The sequence below is a fragment of the Tenrec ecaudatus genome, chromosome 16 (genome assembly GCF_050624435.1).
Source record: "Tenrec ecaudatus isolate mTenEca1 chromosome 16, mTenEca1.hap1, whole genome shotgun sequence".
NCBI classification, from domain to species: domain Eukaryota; kingdom Metazoa; phylum Chordata; class Mammalia; order Afrosoricida; family Tenrecidae; genus Tenrec; species Tenrec ecaudatus.
Genome location: NC_134545.1, coordinates 74,858,949 through 74,873,668, shown reverse-complemented (window position 1 = coordinate 74,873,668; position 14,720 = coordinate 74,858,949). Strand labels below are relative to the sequence as shown.

Sequence of the window (14,720 nt, the reverse complement as noted above, 5' to 3'; positions counted from 1 at the left end):
GTATTTGTTTTGTGTGGATCCAATGCTATGGATTCTACATATAATTCAAACAGATTTTTGAAATGACTTGTACAAAAAAACCCCACAACTATGACCCTGTTATGTATGTCTTATACATGTCTGACCTGTAAAATCCATGCATAAAAATAGAAACACCTTCCACAGAATCCTCAATGACCTCATGGAATGAAAAAGGGGAAATACATCCAATTTAAAAGAAGTTATTTATAAAAGCTTTATAAAAGAAGTCAACAAAATTTATCACAATCTTTTATTTAAGTAAAATTATACTATGTATAAAATAGCAAATGATATATAGAGTGATTCAGGGCATCAAAATATATACAATTATCTTTTAAAAGTTAGGATGTAAGTTACAATGATTGTGAAAATAAAATTTGCATGGAAACATTCTCCACAACAGATATATTACTTAGCCAACTTGGTTCGAAGTCGTCGTTTGAGGATCTGGTGATCGCTTTCCTTTACTTTCTGGTCCATTAATATCTGAAATTTATAAATTTCAAGTGAAAAGTTAGAGCTATTTATAATTTAAATAAAAATATAAATTTTAATTTGTTTACAATAGTTCATGTACTTAATAAATGAAGTAATGGGTACATTGTGAAAATGTTTTTTCCTGTTAGAGTACAGTTATAGTCTTCCATAAAAAATGCATGCTTAAAGACATCATGTATTTTGTAAAAGAGTAACACCATGACTTGACTCCGTAAACATAATATCCTACACCTTTCTAATCAATTCAGGGCATATATACTAGCGGGCTTCAAAATGCTCATGGAAAGGGTTCATTTTTTTAATTCCATGTCTCCATAAATCTTTTGAAATTATTGAAATACTTGGAGATAAGAGTTGCAAGTAATTTTTTCCCTAAATGACCTATTATAACAAGCTTAATAAAACTTAGGAAGTAGAAAATGCCTAATATTGCAACCAAGACAGGAAGCAATATTCAGTCAAGGGAAGAAATTATGTACTAAACAGACAGATGGTGAAAAATGGAAAAATGGCCAACTGAACAGCTATACAAGAACATTTCCTAATTGACACTAATTCTTTACCACCCGCCTTCAAGTGTCTAATAGCTACGATTACAAAGTCTCTCCTGATTTCTCTTGGCCACCGCTTGTTGAGGTTTATCCTTTCATTATTTTTCTAACTTCACTTTCAAACTCTAGGCAAACGCCAATATAAAATAATAGGAAATTAGACCTTTCCCTGAATAGCACAGCCTAGTGTGAGTGAGAATGAGTCACAGAGCAAGGGTGGCAACATGTTTTCTTAACAGAACCTGGAATGATTAGTAGAAAGGTGGGAGGAAATTATTGTCAATTTTGTTATTTTTGACCATGTGCATTTTAGAACTTCATTGCCATGGCGTCAATTCTGATGCATAGCCACCTACAGGGCAGAGTTGAACTGTCCCTGTAGGTTTCCAGGACTAACTCTGTAGAGGCAAGAAAAGGCCTTCTCGTGGGCCGACCTCTTGAGGGCTGGTAGTTTGGAACTACACCCACTACACCATCAGTGTTCCCTGCATTTGAAGATGGTTTGTGTTTAAAAAAATCACAAGAAAAATAGATGGTGCATGCAAATAAACACACAGTGGTTAATCTTACTTATGGAATTAAAATTAAAATTCCTCTGATTAACTTGCAAGTGCAAATGTTATGTAACATGTACACATTAATCCAGTATTTCTATTTAATTACTAAAAAATTAACACTTGTGACCAAAAATAGAGCATTTAAAATTACATCTGAATAGGAGAAATACTAACTACTGTTAAGTAATATTATAACAAGCACTTTGAAATTTGAAAAGAACATAAACAGTTGGATATTCATAAAAAAGGAAACACTAGCTTACCACGTGGCCAGCTATGTCAATAGGAGATGAAATTTCATTTGTGTATAATTTCCGTTTGGCTCGCTTAGGTCGTGATACATTTTCTTTGCTTGCATCCATATTTACCGGCTTTGAAGTGCTTATTGTTTCAATTAGCTTTTTTGCTAAAAAAGGAGTTTTAGGATTAATTTAATGAAATAAAAATGTCCTAGGTACAAAGATTTAAAATTCTTAAAAAGAAAGCACGCACGAGGCCACAGAGAAAAGCACTGCACTCTACATGGCCAAATGACACGCAGAAAACTCACCAAGAAAAAAGTGATGCTTAGTGAACACAGACAATCATGATCAAACAAGCACAACACTAAGTCAAATGCAAGCTAAGGCTTACCACATAGAAAAGGCGAACCAAGAAAACTCATTCATGAGATGTCGACAGGATCAGGTATCAAAAGATACAAAACAGAAAATAATATTGATGTGAATGACGAGGGTTGGAGTAGAAGCCCAAAGCTGATCTGCAGATAATTGGACATCCCCCCACAGAAGAGTTACAAAGAAGGGACAATTCAACCAGGTACAGTACAGCACCAATGAAATCTGGCTAGACTGGAGCACACACATTGTTACAAATAAGAGCTCTCGACACATGGAATTCAGGACAGATAAAACACTCAGGAACAGTAGCGGGAGTAGTAATATCATGAAGGAAGGGAGATGGTGGGGACAGTAGGGGGAAGAGGGAGAAACGGAGAACCCATCACAAGGCTGGATATATAACCCACCCCCCCAAGGGGGGAACAAATATCAGAAATATACAATCGATCAAGGATTCACAAGGACGGGAGAGGGAAGCGAAAAAAAGAGGAACTGATACCAAGGGCTCAAGCAGAAAGAAAATGTTTTGGAAATGTTGATAGCAACATTTGTACAAGTGTGCTTAATACAAATGAATGATGGCTCTTCATAGATTTGTAAGAGCTCCCTAATAAAATGATAAAATAAAATGGTTCGAATTCATACATGTATGGATCTATTCCAAACAAAATGTCTTTATAAATGCCCCTGTGATTTGTGGATAGCTGCAGATAAGTCCTCTCAGTAATGCACTTGTCTTGAGACTGGTTAAGCCAAAAAAAATTGACTGCCCTCAAGTCAATTCTGACTCATGGATACCCTAAAGGGCAGAGTAGAACTGCTCTGTGGGTTTCCAAGGCTTCAAATTTCTACAGGAGCAGCTTGTGGTTTTGAACTTCTAGTCAGCAGCCCAAGGTGTAAGTGTCTGCACCTCCAGAGTCTGATTAAAGTGCCTTCAAGTATAAAGGTCCAATCTAAGTAGCGCCTTTTGAGCGAAATGCTAGACCAGTTAAAGTCAAGGTAAAGAGATTGGCTTGCAAGGTTCATGGCAACCGGTCTTTGAGATTCCAAAGAGGTGATCTTGATATACTGTGTCTTGAAGGGCACAAAATAATCATAGAAACTTAATCAGAAGAAGCTAAATTTCCCTCTCTCCATCACAACAAAGCATCTCTTCATTCTTCTAATGGAGCAAGGGCTTTCCTGTAGGATTTTCAGAGAAACCCTCCCCCTTTGGATTGACGTTTGTGATTAAAGTAAGAGCATGGAAAAGGAGCATCCTTGGAGGGTGTCAGAGCTGCCAACGTGACACGGTCTAAATCCAAGAGCACAGAATATTTCAGAAGAAGGGGTAGAGGAATGTAAACGTCACCTTCAGAACTATACAGACAGAGATGGAGGAAGTGTCAAGAAACAATCGTTTGATATATTTATTTAATAAAGGTTATTATGATTGTCTATGCAATACTTTTTGACTTGCCCTCATATGCACACACATATTTATATCTACAGTATAAAGTAAAAAGGTGCCAAGCATATTCATCTTTCAACACTGAAAAAAAAAACACAAGGAGGCTAAGTAGCATATTAAAACAACAAATACCTCTAGTCCAGAGGTTATAATTATTTGGGGCAGAAGAGTCTCCCTAGAATATCCTTTCTCCTATCTGTTATAATCATGAAATCCTTTCAAAGTTCAGGTTAAATTTCATCTCCATAAAAATCTTCCCAAAGCCCACTAACTAGAATCGCTCTATTCACGCCACCGCTCCTTTAGCACGCCGCTCATTTCTCCATCACCACAACGCGGCTTCTAAACGTTGGATGAAAAATTGAATAAAAAGATCATTAAACAGCCTTCCCTGGATCATTTACATATAGGCCTCTCAGCTCCACCACATAGTGGGATTATCATCAGACGTTCTGGTATGCTCACTGTGTTAACTGTTGTTTGATTTACGCAACAACTAACATTAGAAAGCATTTCATGCCATGCAAACCTTTGGATTGAAGAATGGTTGGAGATTGTTGAAAGAAGTTTCCAAATTTCTGTAGTGTTCCGTCCTTTCTCTTCGTGGCCGGGTTGATACTAGTTGTGGAGGCTTGACTCCGCAGAGAGTAAGTGTTCTTAGATGATGGACGCACAGAAACCTAAGAAACATTTTTTTGGAATTTATGAATAATTTTGAAGAGGAAATTAACTACAGCTGTGCTTAGATTTAGCAAAAACAGTCAAAATATTCCCACTTTCTCAATGACAATGTATAATTAAGAAGTAGAGTTTTAAAAGCCAGTCAGGCTATAACTTCTCAGATATGAAACTTGAAGTAGTATTTACCAGGAGACAGATGAAAAGACCTAGGAATGACAGAGTAAGTGTGACAAGCAGGGAGTGGTAAGTCAGAAATGAACACACGAAAAGGTGCCAGCTACTGGCCACCAAATGTTAGATTACATTCCAAAGCAGATTTTACATATGTAGAAAAAGGATGATAAATGAGTTTCATTGGAAACGGTCAATTTGAGGCAAAGAAAAAGATAAACCTTTTCTTCCTTTTGGACAGGAGAATTTTTATGTTCTGACATAGGGAACAACTTCAAATTACTTCTGGGTGTAGTGTTCTTATTTTCACACATCAAATCCTTAAAAAAGAAAGAAAGAATTTCAGCTTGGCTAATTAATTCACTATATTTTCTTTTTCTCCAGAGTCAAAAATAAAATCTGTGAGCTCTATAGTATCACTTATACCACTCAGTCTCAATCAGCAGTGATGATGCCAGGGAACAAATGTTTGAAGGCATTTTCGGTTATCATTACTTGGGAATCAAGGGGCAGGAAAGAGGGTGCTACTTGCATGGGAAAAAGATACTGCTAATACCTGTTCAACACACAAGGTAGCCTTCCAACACAACGAATTGCCGGGGCCCAGATGTCAAGTAAGTCTCAATGTTAGGAAACACTTACCAAAGTTATAAATTTTCCTCACACATTATGTATAATAAAATTATTTGATTAATGTATGAGGAAAACAGGAGAGAATATATTTTACTTGAACCTCGTGGTTTTAAAAAGAAAACAATCAGATCTTTAAAATGTAATACAGCATTACACCTATCCTTTCACCAAAGCCTAAACCATACAGAGTATTTATGGCTAAGATCTCTAATAAAAATGTGGTAGCATCAAAACCAAAATGGAGAAATATAAAACAAAAACTTCATCATGTGTACAGGAAAATTATGAAAATTAAGAAATGGTGCAATCTTCTTCCCCTGGTACATGAGCTGGCATTCTGGCCTTTCTCCTTGCAGTACGGCACAGCCAGGTATGGTTTTTGCAACTATATTCACGGAATCGACCTGGTACAAATCCCAGTTGCACCAACTATTCTACTATAAGCATAAGAGGGGGGAAGGGCAAGAAGAGAAACAGCAAAGATCACAATTGAAACCTCAGAGTCCAAGCTAGACAGTAAAAGTAATTGGAGCTGGAAAAATCATATTCCAAGAAAAAGAAAGGGAGGGTGGGGGTGGGTCAAAAAGGACAGCTCACCATAGGCTGCAACGAGAGAAGGCATAAGGATAATAAACCCACAGATGGGAAATACCCTGTGAAGAATTCTTTGTGGAGTCCTCGTTTTGGAATATAGCATTATATGTAAGATTTTCAATTTATCACAAAAGAATACTCCAACCTAGCTTTTAAGGTTCCTGCCATGGGATGGTGGCTAGGCCAAAACTCTATTTTGAGTCAAAAGCAACTTCTGCATGGAGAAGGCAGCCTGTCATTTCTCTCTGTCACTTTCCACATTATAATAAGTACATTATTTGGTAAACCATTTTAAAGAAATGTGATTTTGCTTGAGAACCGACCCTGTTCAGGAAGCGGGGTCCAAGATTGTTCTCCTGCTTGGATCAGTTAGTTCAGAGTCCCCTGGATTTTGCGTTTCATAACTTGTAAACTTGTGTTACCTCTTAACAGAAGCCCTTTTCTGTTAAGTCCAGTCCAACATACTCTAGTGAAGACTTAGCAAGTACTGTCAACGCTGTGCTTTTCCTAGGTCTTATCGACAGCAGTCCATACATCTTTTCTGAAATACACTTGGGTGTCGATGCCAAAAGTAAAATGAAAACAGAAACAAAGTCCCTCGTTTTATTTCACCCCTTGAATACCACCCCTTGAATTCACACTTTCATTCTTCCTGGGGAAAAAATAAATCAAGGAAGAAGTCAACTTTACAAGAATGAATAAATTAACAAGCAGGCTTCAACAAGTCTGTGGGAAAATCCCATTATCTTTCCATTCCATTCTTCTAAAGTTTTGAAGCCCTTTTATAATGTTTTAAATGGCTATTGAAGGTATATACTAAAGGTATGTTTTGAAAATGGTGATGGCAAATATATGTACAAATGTGCTTGACACAAGGGATGTAAGTATGGATTGTGATAAGAGCTGTAGGAGCCTCCAATAAAATGATTCATAAAATAGAGAGATACTAAAGGTTAACTAAAGCTCTATAATTTCTAAAGATATTCCATGTATACTAGGACAGTGCTACTAATTCATTTAATAAACTTATTACCTGACAGAGAGCCTCAGGAATATGGTTAATACTATTTCTGCTCTTCCACCAGCTTGAAAAGAAATTACTCTTTGATGGAGTTGAAAAAAAAAGAAATTGGATAAAAATTATTTTGCCAAAGACATAATTATTATTAGTTTTAAATTGAAAACATGTTGCTTTAGAAAAAACTTATCAACCTTCATTATGTCACCACCAAGTTGCAAAAATAATAGACAGGTGATTTATATACATGAGCTCTAATCCCTTATTTTTAAAACAAGGTAATGGAGAATCAGAAAGCATATGTGACTTGCCAATCAGCATAGTTTGGATGTGGCAGAATGTTTGGCAGCATTACCGTCAGAAACCTGCAGTAAGCAGAGGTAGGTAAACAGCTTTTAGCCTACCACTACATACTCACTGTCATCAAGTCAATTCTGACTCATGGCGATCCTACAGGACAGGGCAGAACTACCCCAGGGGCTTTCCTAGACCACAACTCTTTGTGGGATTGGAACGCCGCATCTTTCCCTCAGAGAGGGGCTGGTGGTTTTAAACTGAGAATCTCAAGCCCAACACATAACAGTACACCACCAGGCTCCTGCTAGTACTACAGGGATTCAAATTTTAATATGAGCTGATGGGAATTTCTCTGTTAAAACTTCCTAAAAAAGAGATTATTTTGGGGGGTTAAATGACAAAAATTATATTTAACTGAAGAGTCATTGCCGTTTCTCTAATTTCCCTAAGAATCCTTTTTACCTTTGGTGAGAAGAGCTAGTTTGATACCTTAACTATTTCTGAAAATAGTCCTAGGAATTTTCAATAAACCAGAAGGCCTTTGTTTAATGAAATTTCCAGGTAACAGTAAAACATGAATAAATGAGTAGGGGATCCAAAGCCCTCCTCCTGGCAACAGGCCTCAGGATGCAATCAATCATGCATAATGTTAACCATTCACAACCGTGGATTGGGCCCAAAGGACTGTGGAACTCTGAAGTTTCCTTTTCTTGGCTTCCTGCATGGGTGTGAACAGTCAAGCCTGGCAGAGGGTGTGACAGACATATCTCTGGTAACGATGGAGAGACCCATGCCATGACTCTCCAGTCTTTCCCTGATGCTTCCTGGCTCTAATGTATGGGTACCTATACGTATAGGTAATAATCTCTGAATTACTGATGAAGGCAGTTGATTTGTGAAGATTCAGCCCTGGGTAACAGAAAGGCAATGAATGAAGATTGATAGTAGTTTCAGTTTATGACCTAACAGGGTATCGAAAGAGAAATACAGAGAAGGACCAATGGTCTAAGGTGCACTGGGTCGTAGAGACTCCTAAGAATATGGTGGAACCCAGAGACCCGAATCCGTGTGGTCAAGGATAAAGTCTGGCTTACCTCGGGGAGAAGGGTGAAAAGGTTGAGAACAGAGAAACAGTGGCTAGCATCAAGGAATGGAGAGTGTGACTGCGAAGTACTGCTATTTGACCTATCACATCTTCACTGGAAGTGTGAATACCATGAGCTTTGTTTGAGAACTATTAAACCAGAATGATACTCTTAGTGGACATACAGATAGCATAAGTTATGATTTTTGTGTCTTGCAACAATACTTACAAATAAGAGGGCAACACACTACAGCATAATTATTGTTCATGATCACTCAGATTCATCATAAGACTTACTTATTTTATTTACCTCTTCAATGTCATTACTCTTCCTCTTCCTGGACTTAGAAATCTTAACCGTCACGGGGGAGGCACAACCAGGGTGCTTCACTGCCACTCTGTTTGGCCGCAGAGGTGTGAACTGAATCTCTAACTCAGGTTGTGGGAACCGGGTACTTGGGACATTTTCTGTTGATACTTCACAAGAGTCAAGGACTACAGAGCCATCCTAGAACAGAATTAGAAAAAGAAAAAAAAAAAAGAACAGAATTAGAAAGGGAAAAATCTTATTTGTAGAACATGAATTTATAAATCACAAAGAATTAAGCACCTTCATGGTCTATTGAAGACCACAAGTAGGGAAAGGTTTAACATGAAAGATAAATTGTACTCTGGCAAATTTGTCACAAGAACAGAATGAGCCCCTCAGAAGAATTTATTTCAAAGGACAGCATTGAATCTGCAGCTCCGGGAGAGAGACATATCTGATCGGAGCACGAAGGAGCAGATGAAGGGGGAGGAGGAGAGAGTGGAGTACAAACTGGCCCATCAGGCCTTGAGGACGATGTTCCCAATTAGAGCAGCCAGTCCACAGAGAGGACCACATGGCCGGCCCCACTATGAGACATGACGCTGCTCATTGACCCATAGCCCCTACAGGGGACAACACCAGAGACACAGTGTGGGAATTGCACCTGATCTGATCCCGCCACACGGAGGCAAAACACTAAGGGGGAGGAACAAGGTCCCCATGGAATGCTGAAGGTGGACTTTGGGGTCAGGGCGTGGTGCCCCAACAGACTGGACTGGAAAATACTCCTAAAGGCCAACAAACAATCCTTGAACTAACTACAAGATTTTCTTTCTTGTTGTGCTTTGTCTTTTGTAATTGGTATGTTGTTGTTGTTTTGTTATATATTGTTGCTTGGTTTTGCTCTGTCTTGTTTTTGTGCTTGTTATTATCTCCGCTGGTCTGTCTACATAAGATAGGTTGGATGAACAATCTGGAGGAGAAAACAACAGGACTGACAGTTCCGGGGGAACATGGGAGAGGGGGAGGTGGGGAGAAAGCTAGTGGTGCTAACAAACATAGGGACAAGGGAACAACAAGTGATCCAAATCGGTAGTTAGGAGGGTGTGGGAGGGCTGGTGGAGCATGATCAAGGGTAATGTAACCAAGAGGAATTGCTGAAACCCTGGTGGGGACTGAGCATGATAGTGGGACAGGAGGAAAGTCAAGGGAAATAGAGGAGAGAGCTGGGAGGCAAAGGGCATTTATAGAGGTCTAGATAAAGGAATGTACATATGCAAATATATATTATATATGAGGATGGGGAAATAGATTTATGTGCATATATTTATAGGTTTAGTATTAAGGCAGCAGAAGGACATTGGGCCTCCACTCAAGTACTCCCTCAATGGAAGAATACTTTCTTCTATTATTAAACTGGCATTCTATGATGCTCACCTTCCCAACACAACCGCTGAAGACAAAGCGGGTGAATAAGCAAATGTGAAAAAAGCTGATGGTGCCCGGCTACAAAAGATATAGCATCTGGGGTCTTAAAAGATATAGCATCTGGGGTCTTAAAGGCTTGAAGGTAAACAAGTGGCCATCTAGCTCAGAAGCAACAAAGCCCACATGGAAGAAGCACACCGGCCTGTGTGATCATGAGGTGCCGAAGGGATCAGTTATCAATCATCAAAGAACAAAAAAAATCATATCATTGTGTGCTTATCTCCATGATAAGATCGCTGAAGACAAATGGGTATATAAGCAAATGTGGTGAAGAAAGCTGATGGTGCCTGGCTGTCAAACGATATAGCATCTGGGTTTTAAAGGCTTGAAGGTAAACAAGCGACCATCTAGCTCAGAAGCAACAATGCCCGCATGGAAGAAGCACACCAGCCTGTGCGATCACGAGGTGTTGAAGGGATCAGGTATCAGGCATCATCAGAACAAAAAATCTTACCACAGTGAATGAGGGGGGCAGTACAGAGTAGAGACCCAAAGCCCATTTGTAAGCCACTGTATATCCCCTTACAGAAAGAGGAGAAGAGCCAGTGAGAATGTGTAGCAACAATGAAAACTACAACTTCCAGTTAGAATGTGTAGCAACAATGAAAAATACAACTTTCCTCTAGTTCTTAAATGCTTCCTCTTTCACCCCCCCCCTCCCACTATCATGATCCCAATTCTACCTTGCAAGTCTGGCTAGACCTGAACACTGATACAGATAGGAACTGGAAACACAGGGAGTCCAGGGCAGATGATCCCTTCAAGACCAGTGGTGTGAGTGGCAATACTGGGAGGGTAAAGGGAGGGTGGTTTGGAAAGGGGGAACCAATTACAAGGATCTACATGTGACCTCCTCCCTGGGGGACGGAGAACAGAAAAGTGGGTGAAGGGAAATGTCAGACAGGACAGGATGTGACAATAATTTATGAATTATCAAGGGTTCATGAGGGATGGGGGAGCAGGGAGGGAGGGGAAAGAAATGAGGACCTAATGCCAGGGGCTTAAGTGGAGAGCAAATGTTTTGAGAATAATGAGGGCACTGAATGTACAAATGTGCTTTACACAATTGATGTATGTATGGATTGTGATAAGAGTTGTATGCGCACTTAATAAAACAATTTTTTAAAGAACAGAACGAAACCTTATTATACCTTCTCCAGATTTATACATAGTATGTTAAGAAAATTTAGAGACTACATCTCTCAAACATGTATGATTTAAAAAATTACCTGGAAATTTTGCTTTGAAAGCTACTAGGCCCTATTGTTTTGGTGGCATACTGGTTAACTCATTGCACAACTAAAAGGCCAGTAGTTCCATGGGAGAAAGATAAGGCTCTGTTAAGATTTAGAGCCTCAGAAATCGTTTAGAGCAGTTTTACTCTGCTCTTTAGGGTTGTTAAAAGTCAGAATCAACTCAAAAAACAGAGGGGTTAGTATAAACACTACTTCAATGATGCTAAATTGTTCATCTACAAGGGAAAAGTCTAGAATTAAGAAAACACCCTACTTGAGAGATCAAAGTTGAAAGCAAATTCATTGCTATTCTTCCCACAGAGATATAGAATTTAACTCCCTTCTATCCAAATCTGAAATTGCCTTGTGATTTCCAAGATCTCTAGGTTATGGTGGAAGTAACATCATGGTTCTTCTGAGACAAAGTCCTGAGAAGTTTTGTAACTCTTCAAAAGCCCATTCCTGGAACACTCACTAGCTCTTACAATATTCCCCCTTTTTTCAAAGTCTAGTCATAGATTGTGAGAAGGCAATCTGAACTCCTGAAATTAACTGCCAGGTATGTAAGTGAATCATTTTGAACCTCCAGCCTAGTCAAGTGATTACATGCTGGCAATAGAAATATATAAACTAGCAGAATCAAACTATCCACTCAGCTGTGGTATATATTAAGTAAGTACACTGAACTATTCGGGAATTAGAGCCAGGGGCTCTTAGAGCAGCATGCATAAATTTCTGAAGGAAAGTAATGTCTAATAGATATGACTGCCTGTGACACCAAGAATTAAACCTTTATTTATGAATTAGCTCTATGTTTTCTTACATTACAGATGGAATCTATTTACCTTTGCTGCAAATCTATCTATGAATGTGGTGGAATATACAGAGGGCAAAGTTAAGAAAATGTCTTAGATCTAACCAAACTCCTCTGAGGGAATTAGTTACTGGGCCTAGGGCCTCAGGCTCATGGTCTTGAGGGACAGGCACAAAGGTCAACTGGTGTAATATAGTTCACAAAGATAATGTGCTAAGCAGCACCGTGGATCTAAAATGCTCATAAGCAACTGTACAGTATAAATACTGGCCTCTCCCTATCCAGAAGAAAGAGTGATAAAAATTGAAAGGCATACAGAAACAATTAATCCAATGGACTAATGGACTATGCAAACATCCATCTCCATGAACCTGATACCAGAACTAGATAGTGCCTGACTGCTGCTACCAACTGCTCTGAACAGGATTCCATTAGAAGGTCCTGGAAAGAGTGGAAGAAAAAAGTAGAAGAGAATTCAAATTCACAAAAGGGATTGAGCTTTTGGTTGGAGAAAGACTAGGACTGCCAAAACTTTGGCCTTCAGACACCCTTTGCTGGAACTAAATTCACCCCCATGTTAAGAAAATCAATCATTTAAGATGAAAAAAAAAAAGCATTTACCTAAGTTAAGAGGGTTGGGCAAGGAGGAGAAATGGAAACAGGGATGAAGGGTAAGAGATGCACTGAGAGGAATGACATGAAAGCGTTGAAACAAAATGTGTATTACTTTCTTTAATGTAAAACTGATGATAACCTGCTTTGTAAACTTTCACCTAAATCACAATAAAAAGTTCCTACTGTTTGAGCCTATTTTTACAATCACTGTGTCATTTCAACTTAAAGATGGCCATCCTCTGTCTGGATGATCCTCTATTTCACCAAGGATTGGTCCCTCCTGAAAAAGCGTCCGAAGTACATGGGAAGACATCTCCCCATCTTTACTTCTAAGAGGAATTCTAGGGGTACTTTTTTCAATAAAGACTTGTTTCTTCTGGCAGTCCATGGTATATTTAATATTCTTCACCAACAACCTAATTCAAATGCATCGATTTGTCTTTAGTCTTCCTTATTCCTGGCCTAGCTTTCCCATGCATACAAAGTGAGTGAAAATACCATGACTTGTATCAGGCACACCTTAACCCCCAAAGCGGTATCTTTGCTTTTTGGCACTTTAAAGAGGTCTTTTGTAGAAGATTAGCCCAATGCAGTAAGTATTTAATTTTAATTTTTTGATTACTGCTTTCAAGAGATGACTGTGGATCCAGACAAAATGAAATATTCAATAACTTCCATCTTTATCATGATGGTGCTTACTGCTACAGCTGTGAGAAATTTTTATTTTATCTTGAGGTGTGATGCACACTGAAGGCTGCAATTTTTGATCTTCAGCAGCAAGAGCTTCAAGTCCTCAAGACATTCAACAAGCAAGGCTGTGTGTCTGATCTGGGCTTATGAAACATTGCACCAGAATATCAAGAGGCTGTAGTTCAATTAAATGAAACTCCAATGAGCATGTCCATTGTAACCTTCCCTAATTGCCATTCAGACATTTTCCCCTATTTTTCCAAGATGTATCTGAAAATACTTTGGGCACACAAACTCAAAACATTTAAGATAGGTTACATGATGGACCTGTCGGTTAATGATAGCCCAGTTTGCCCCTGAAACCAGGGGATATCTTACTGTCCTAGGACTGTGGCAGCTACTTCCAAACTAGTGGAAATCACAACAGATATGTTTGTGGGATACGTTTTTAGATGCTCTCCTGCCCCGTTCTTGACTGCCTTAATTATCTATATCCCATCTTTCTGCCACAAGCTCACTTCCTATGAAATTCTGTTCCTGGTTGCACCTAACAATTAATCCAAATGGACAAAATCTGAGCATGAAAAATGTAAGCTGTTACCAAGATCCTGTCACTAAATTGTGGAGTGGGTCTAAACAAGAAAGCTTACCAATTCCTTGCATGTTGTGAATCTAGCATAAAGTTTCCCACAAGGGAAAGGATAGATATATTTTTAAATATTCATGAGGAAAGTTTTTTTATGACTAAATAGGTTACCGCCCATTGCCCTATGTGTACTCACTGAAATCCTAGCAAACACCTTAGGGTCTGGGTAATCACTCCCGGGTAATACTCTCTACCTTCTAGGATTACACTTGAATGTCAGTAGGATTTTATTCAAAAACCAAATACGGATAAGTCATGATTTGCAGATTTTTCACATTGGGTAAAACTCTTCTGCTGTCACGTATAGTAACCTTCACATAGCAAAGAACTTAATGAAAACATAACCACCTAGGAAACACCAAAAACTCTTTGGAAACACCAGAGGCCTCATTTCAACAGACAACCAAAGAACTGTGTCAACTTTTACGTCTTTAACAAAATCTACAACGTCCCTATCACTCTCTACCGTCTGGTCTAGTTCAAGGAACCAATGAAATAAGGACCCAAATAACAAAGCCTTGTGAAACGTAAAATTTATCCTAAACTAAAGCCTTAAAATCTGAGGTCTACATCATTTCAACATCACTATCTAGCTACTTAGAAACCTACAGCCACTCCTTATATTGTCCGTGCTGACCATAACATATTCAACTTGAATTACTGAAGTACTACCAGTCTTTAGTCCAGTATTCTACAGAACACGTGTTACAGGTTAGAGAAGCCTTTGTCAAACAGAAACAGATCCCT

General features: G+C 38.8%; 1 protein-coding gene across 4 annotated transcripts in view; it reads right to left on the bottom strand.

Annotated features, from left to right (window-relative positions):
* Positions 1–300: 300 nt before the first annotated feature.
* KIF20B (kinesin family member 20B) overlaps positions 301–14,720 on the bottom strand; it is a 61,084-nt gene continuing 46,664 nt past the window's right edge. For 3 of the 4 annotated variants that reach the window (XM_075534132.1, XM_075534135.1, XM_075534134.1), the window contains 5 exons: positions 8,486–8,683; positions 4,771–4,869; positions 4,227–4,377; positions 1,891–2,033; positions 301–507 (listed from right to left, as the gene is read on the bottom strand). In XM_075534132.1, coding sequence (XP_075390247.1) covers positions 430–507; positions 1,891–2,033; positions 4,227–4,377; positions 4,771–4,869; positions 8,486–8,683 — 669 coding nt within the window. In that variant the 3' untranslated portion in view covers positions 301–429. The remainder of the gene's footprint in view (positions 508–1,890; positions 2,034–4,226; positions 4,378–4,770; positions 4,870–8,485; positions 8,684–14,720) is intronic. The other variant, XM_075534133.1, reaches the window with a different exon arrangement.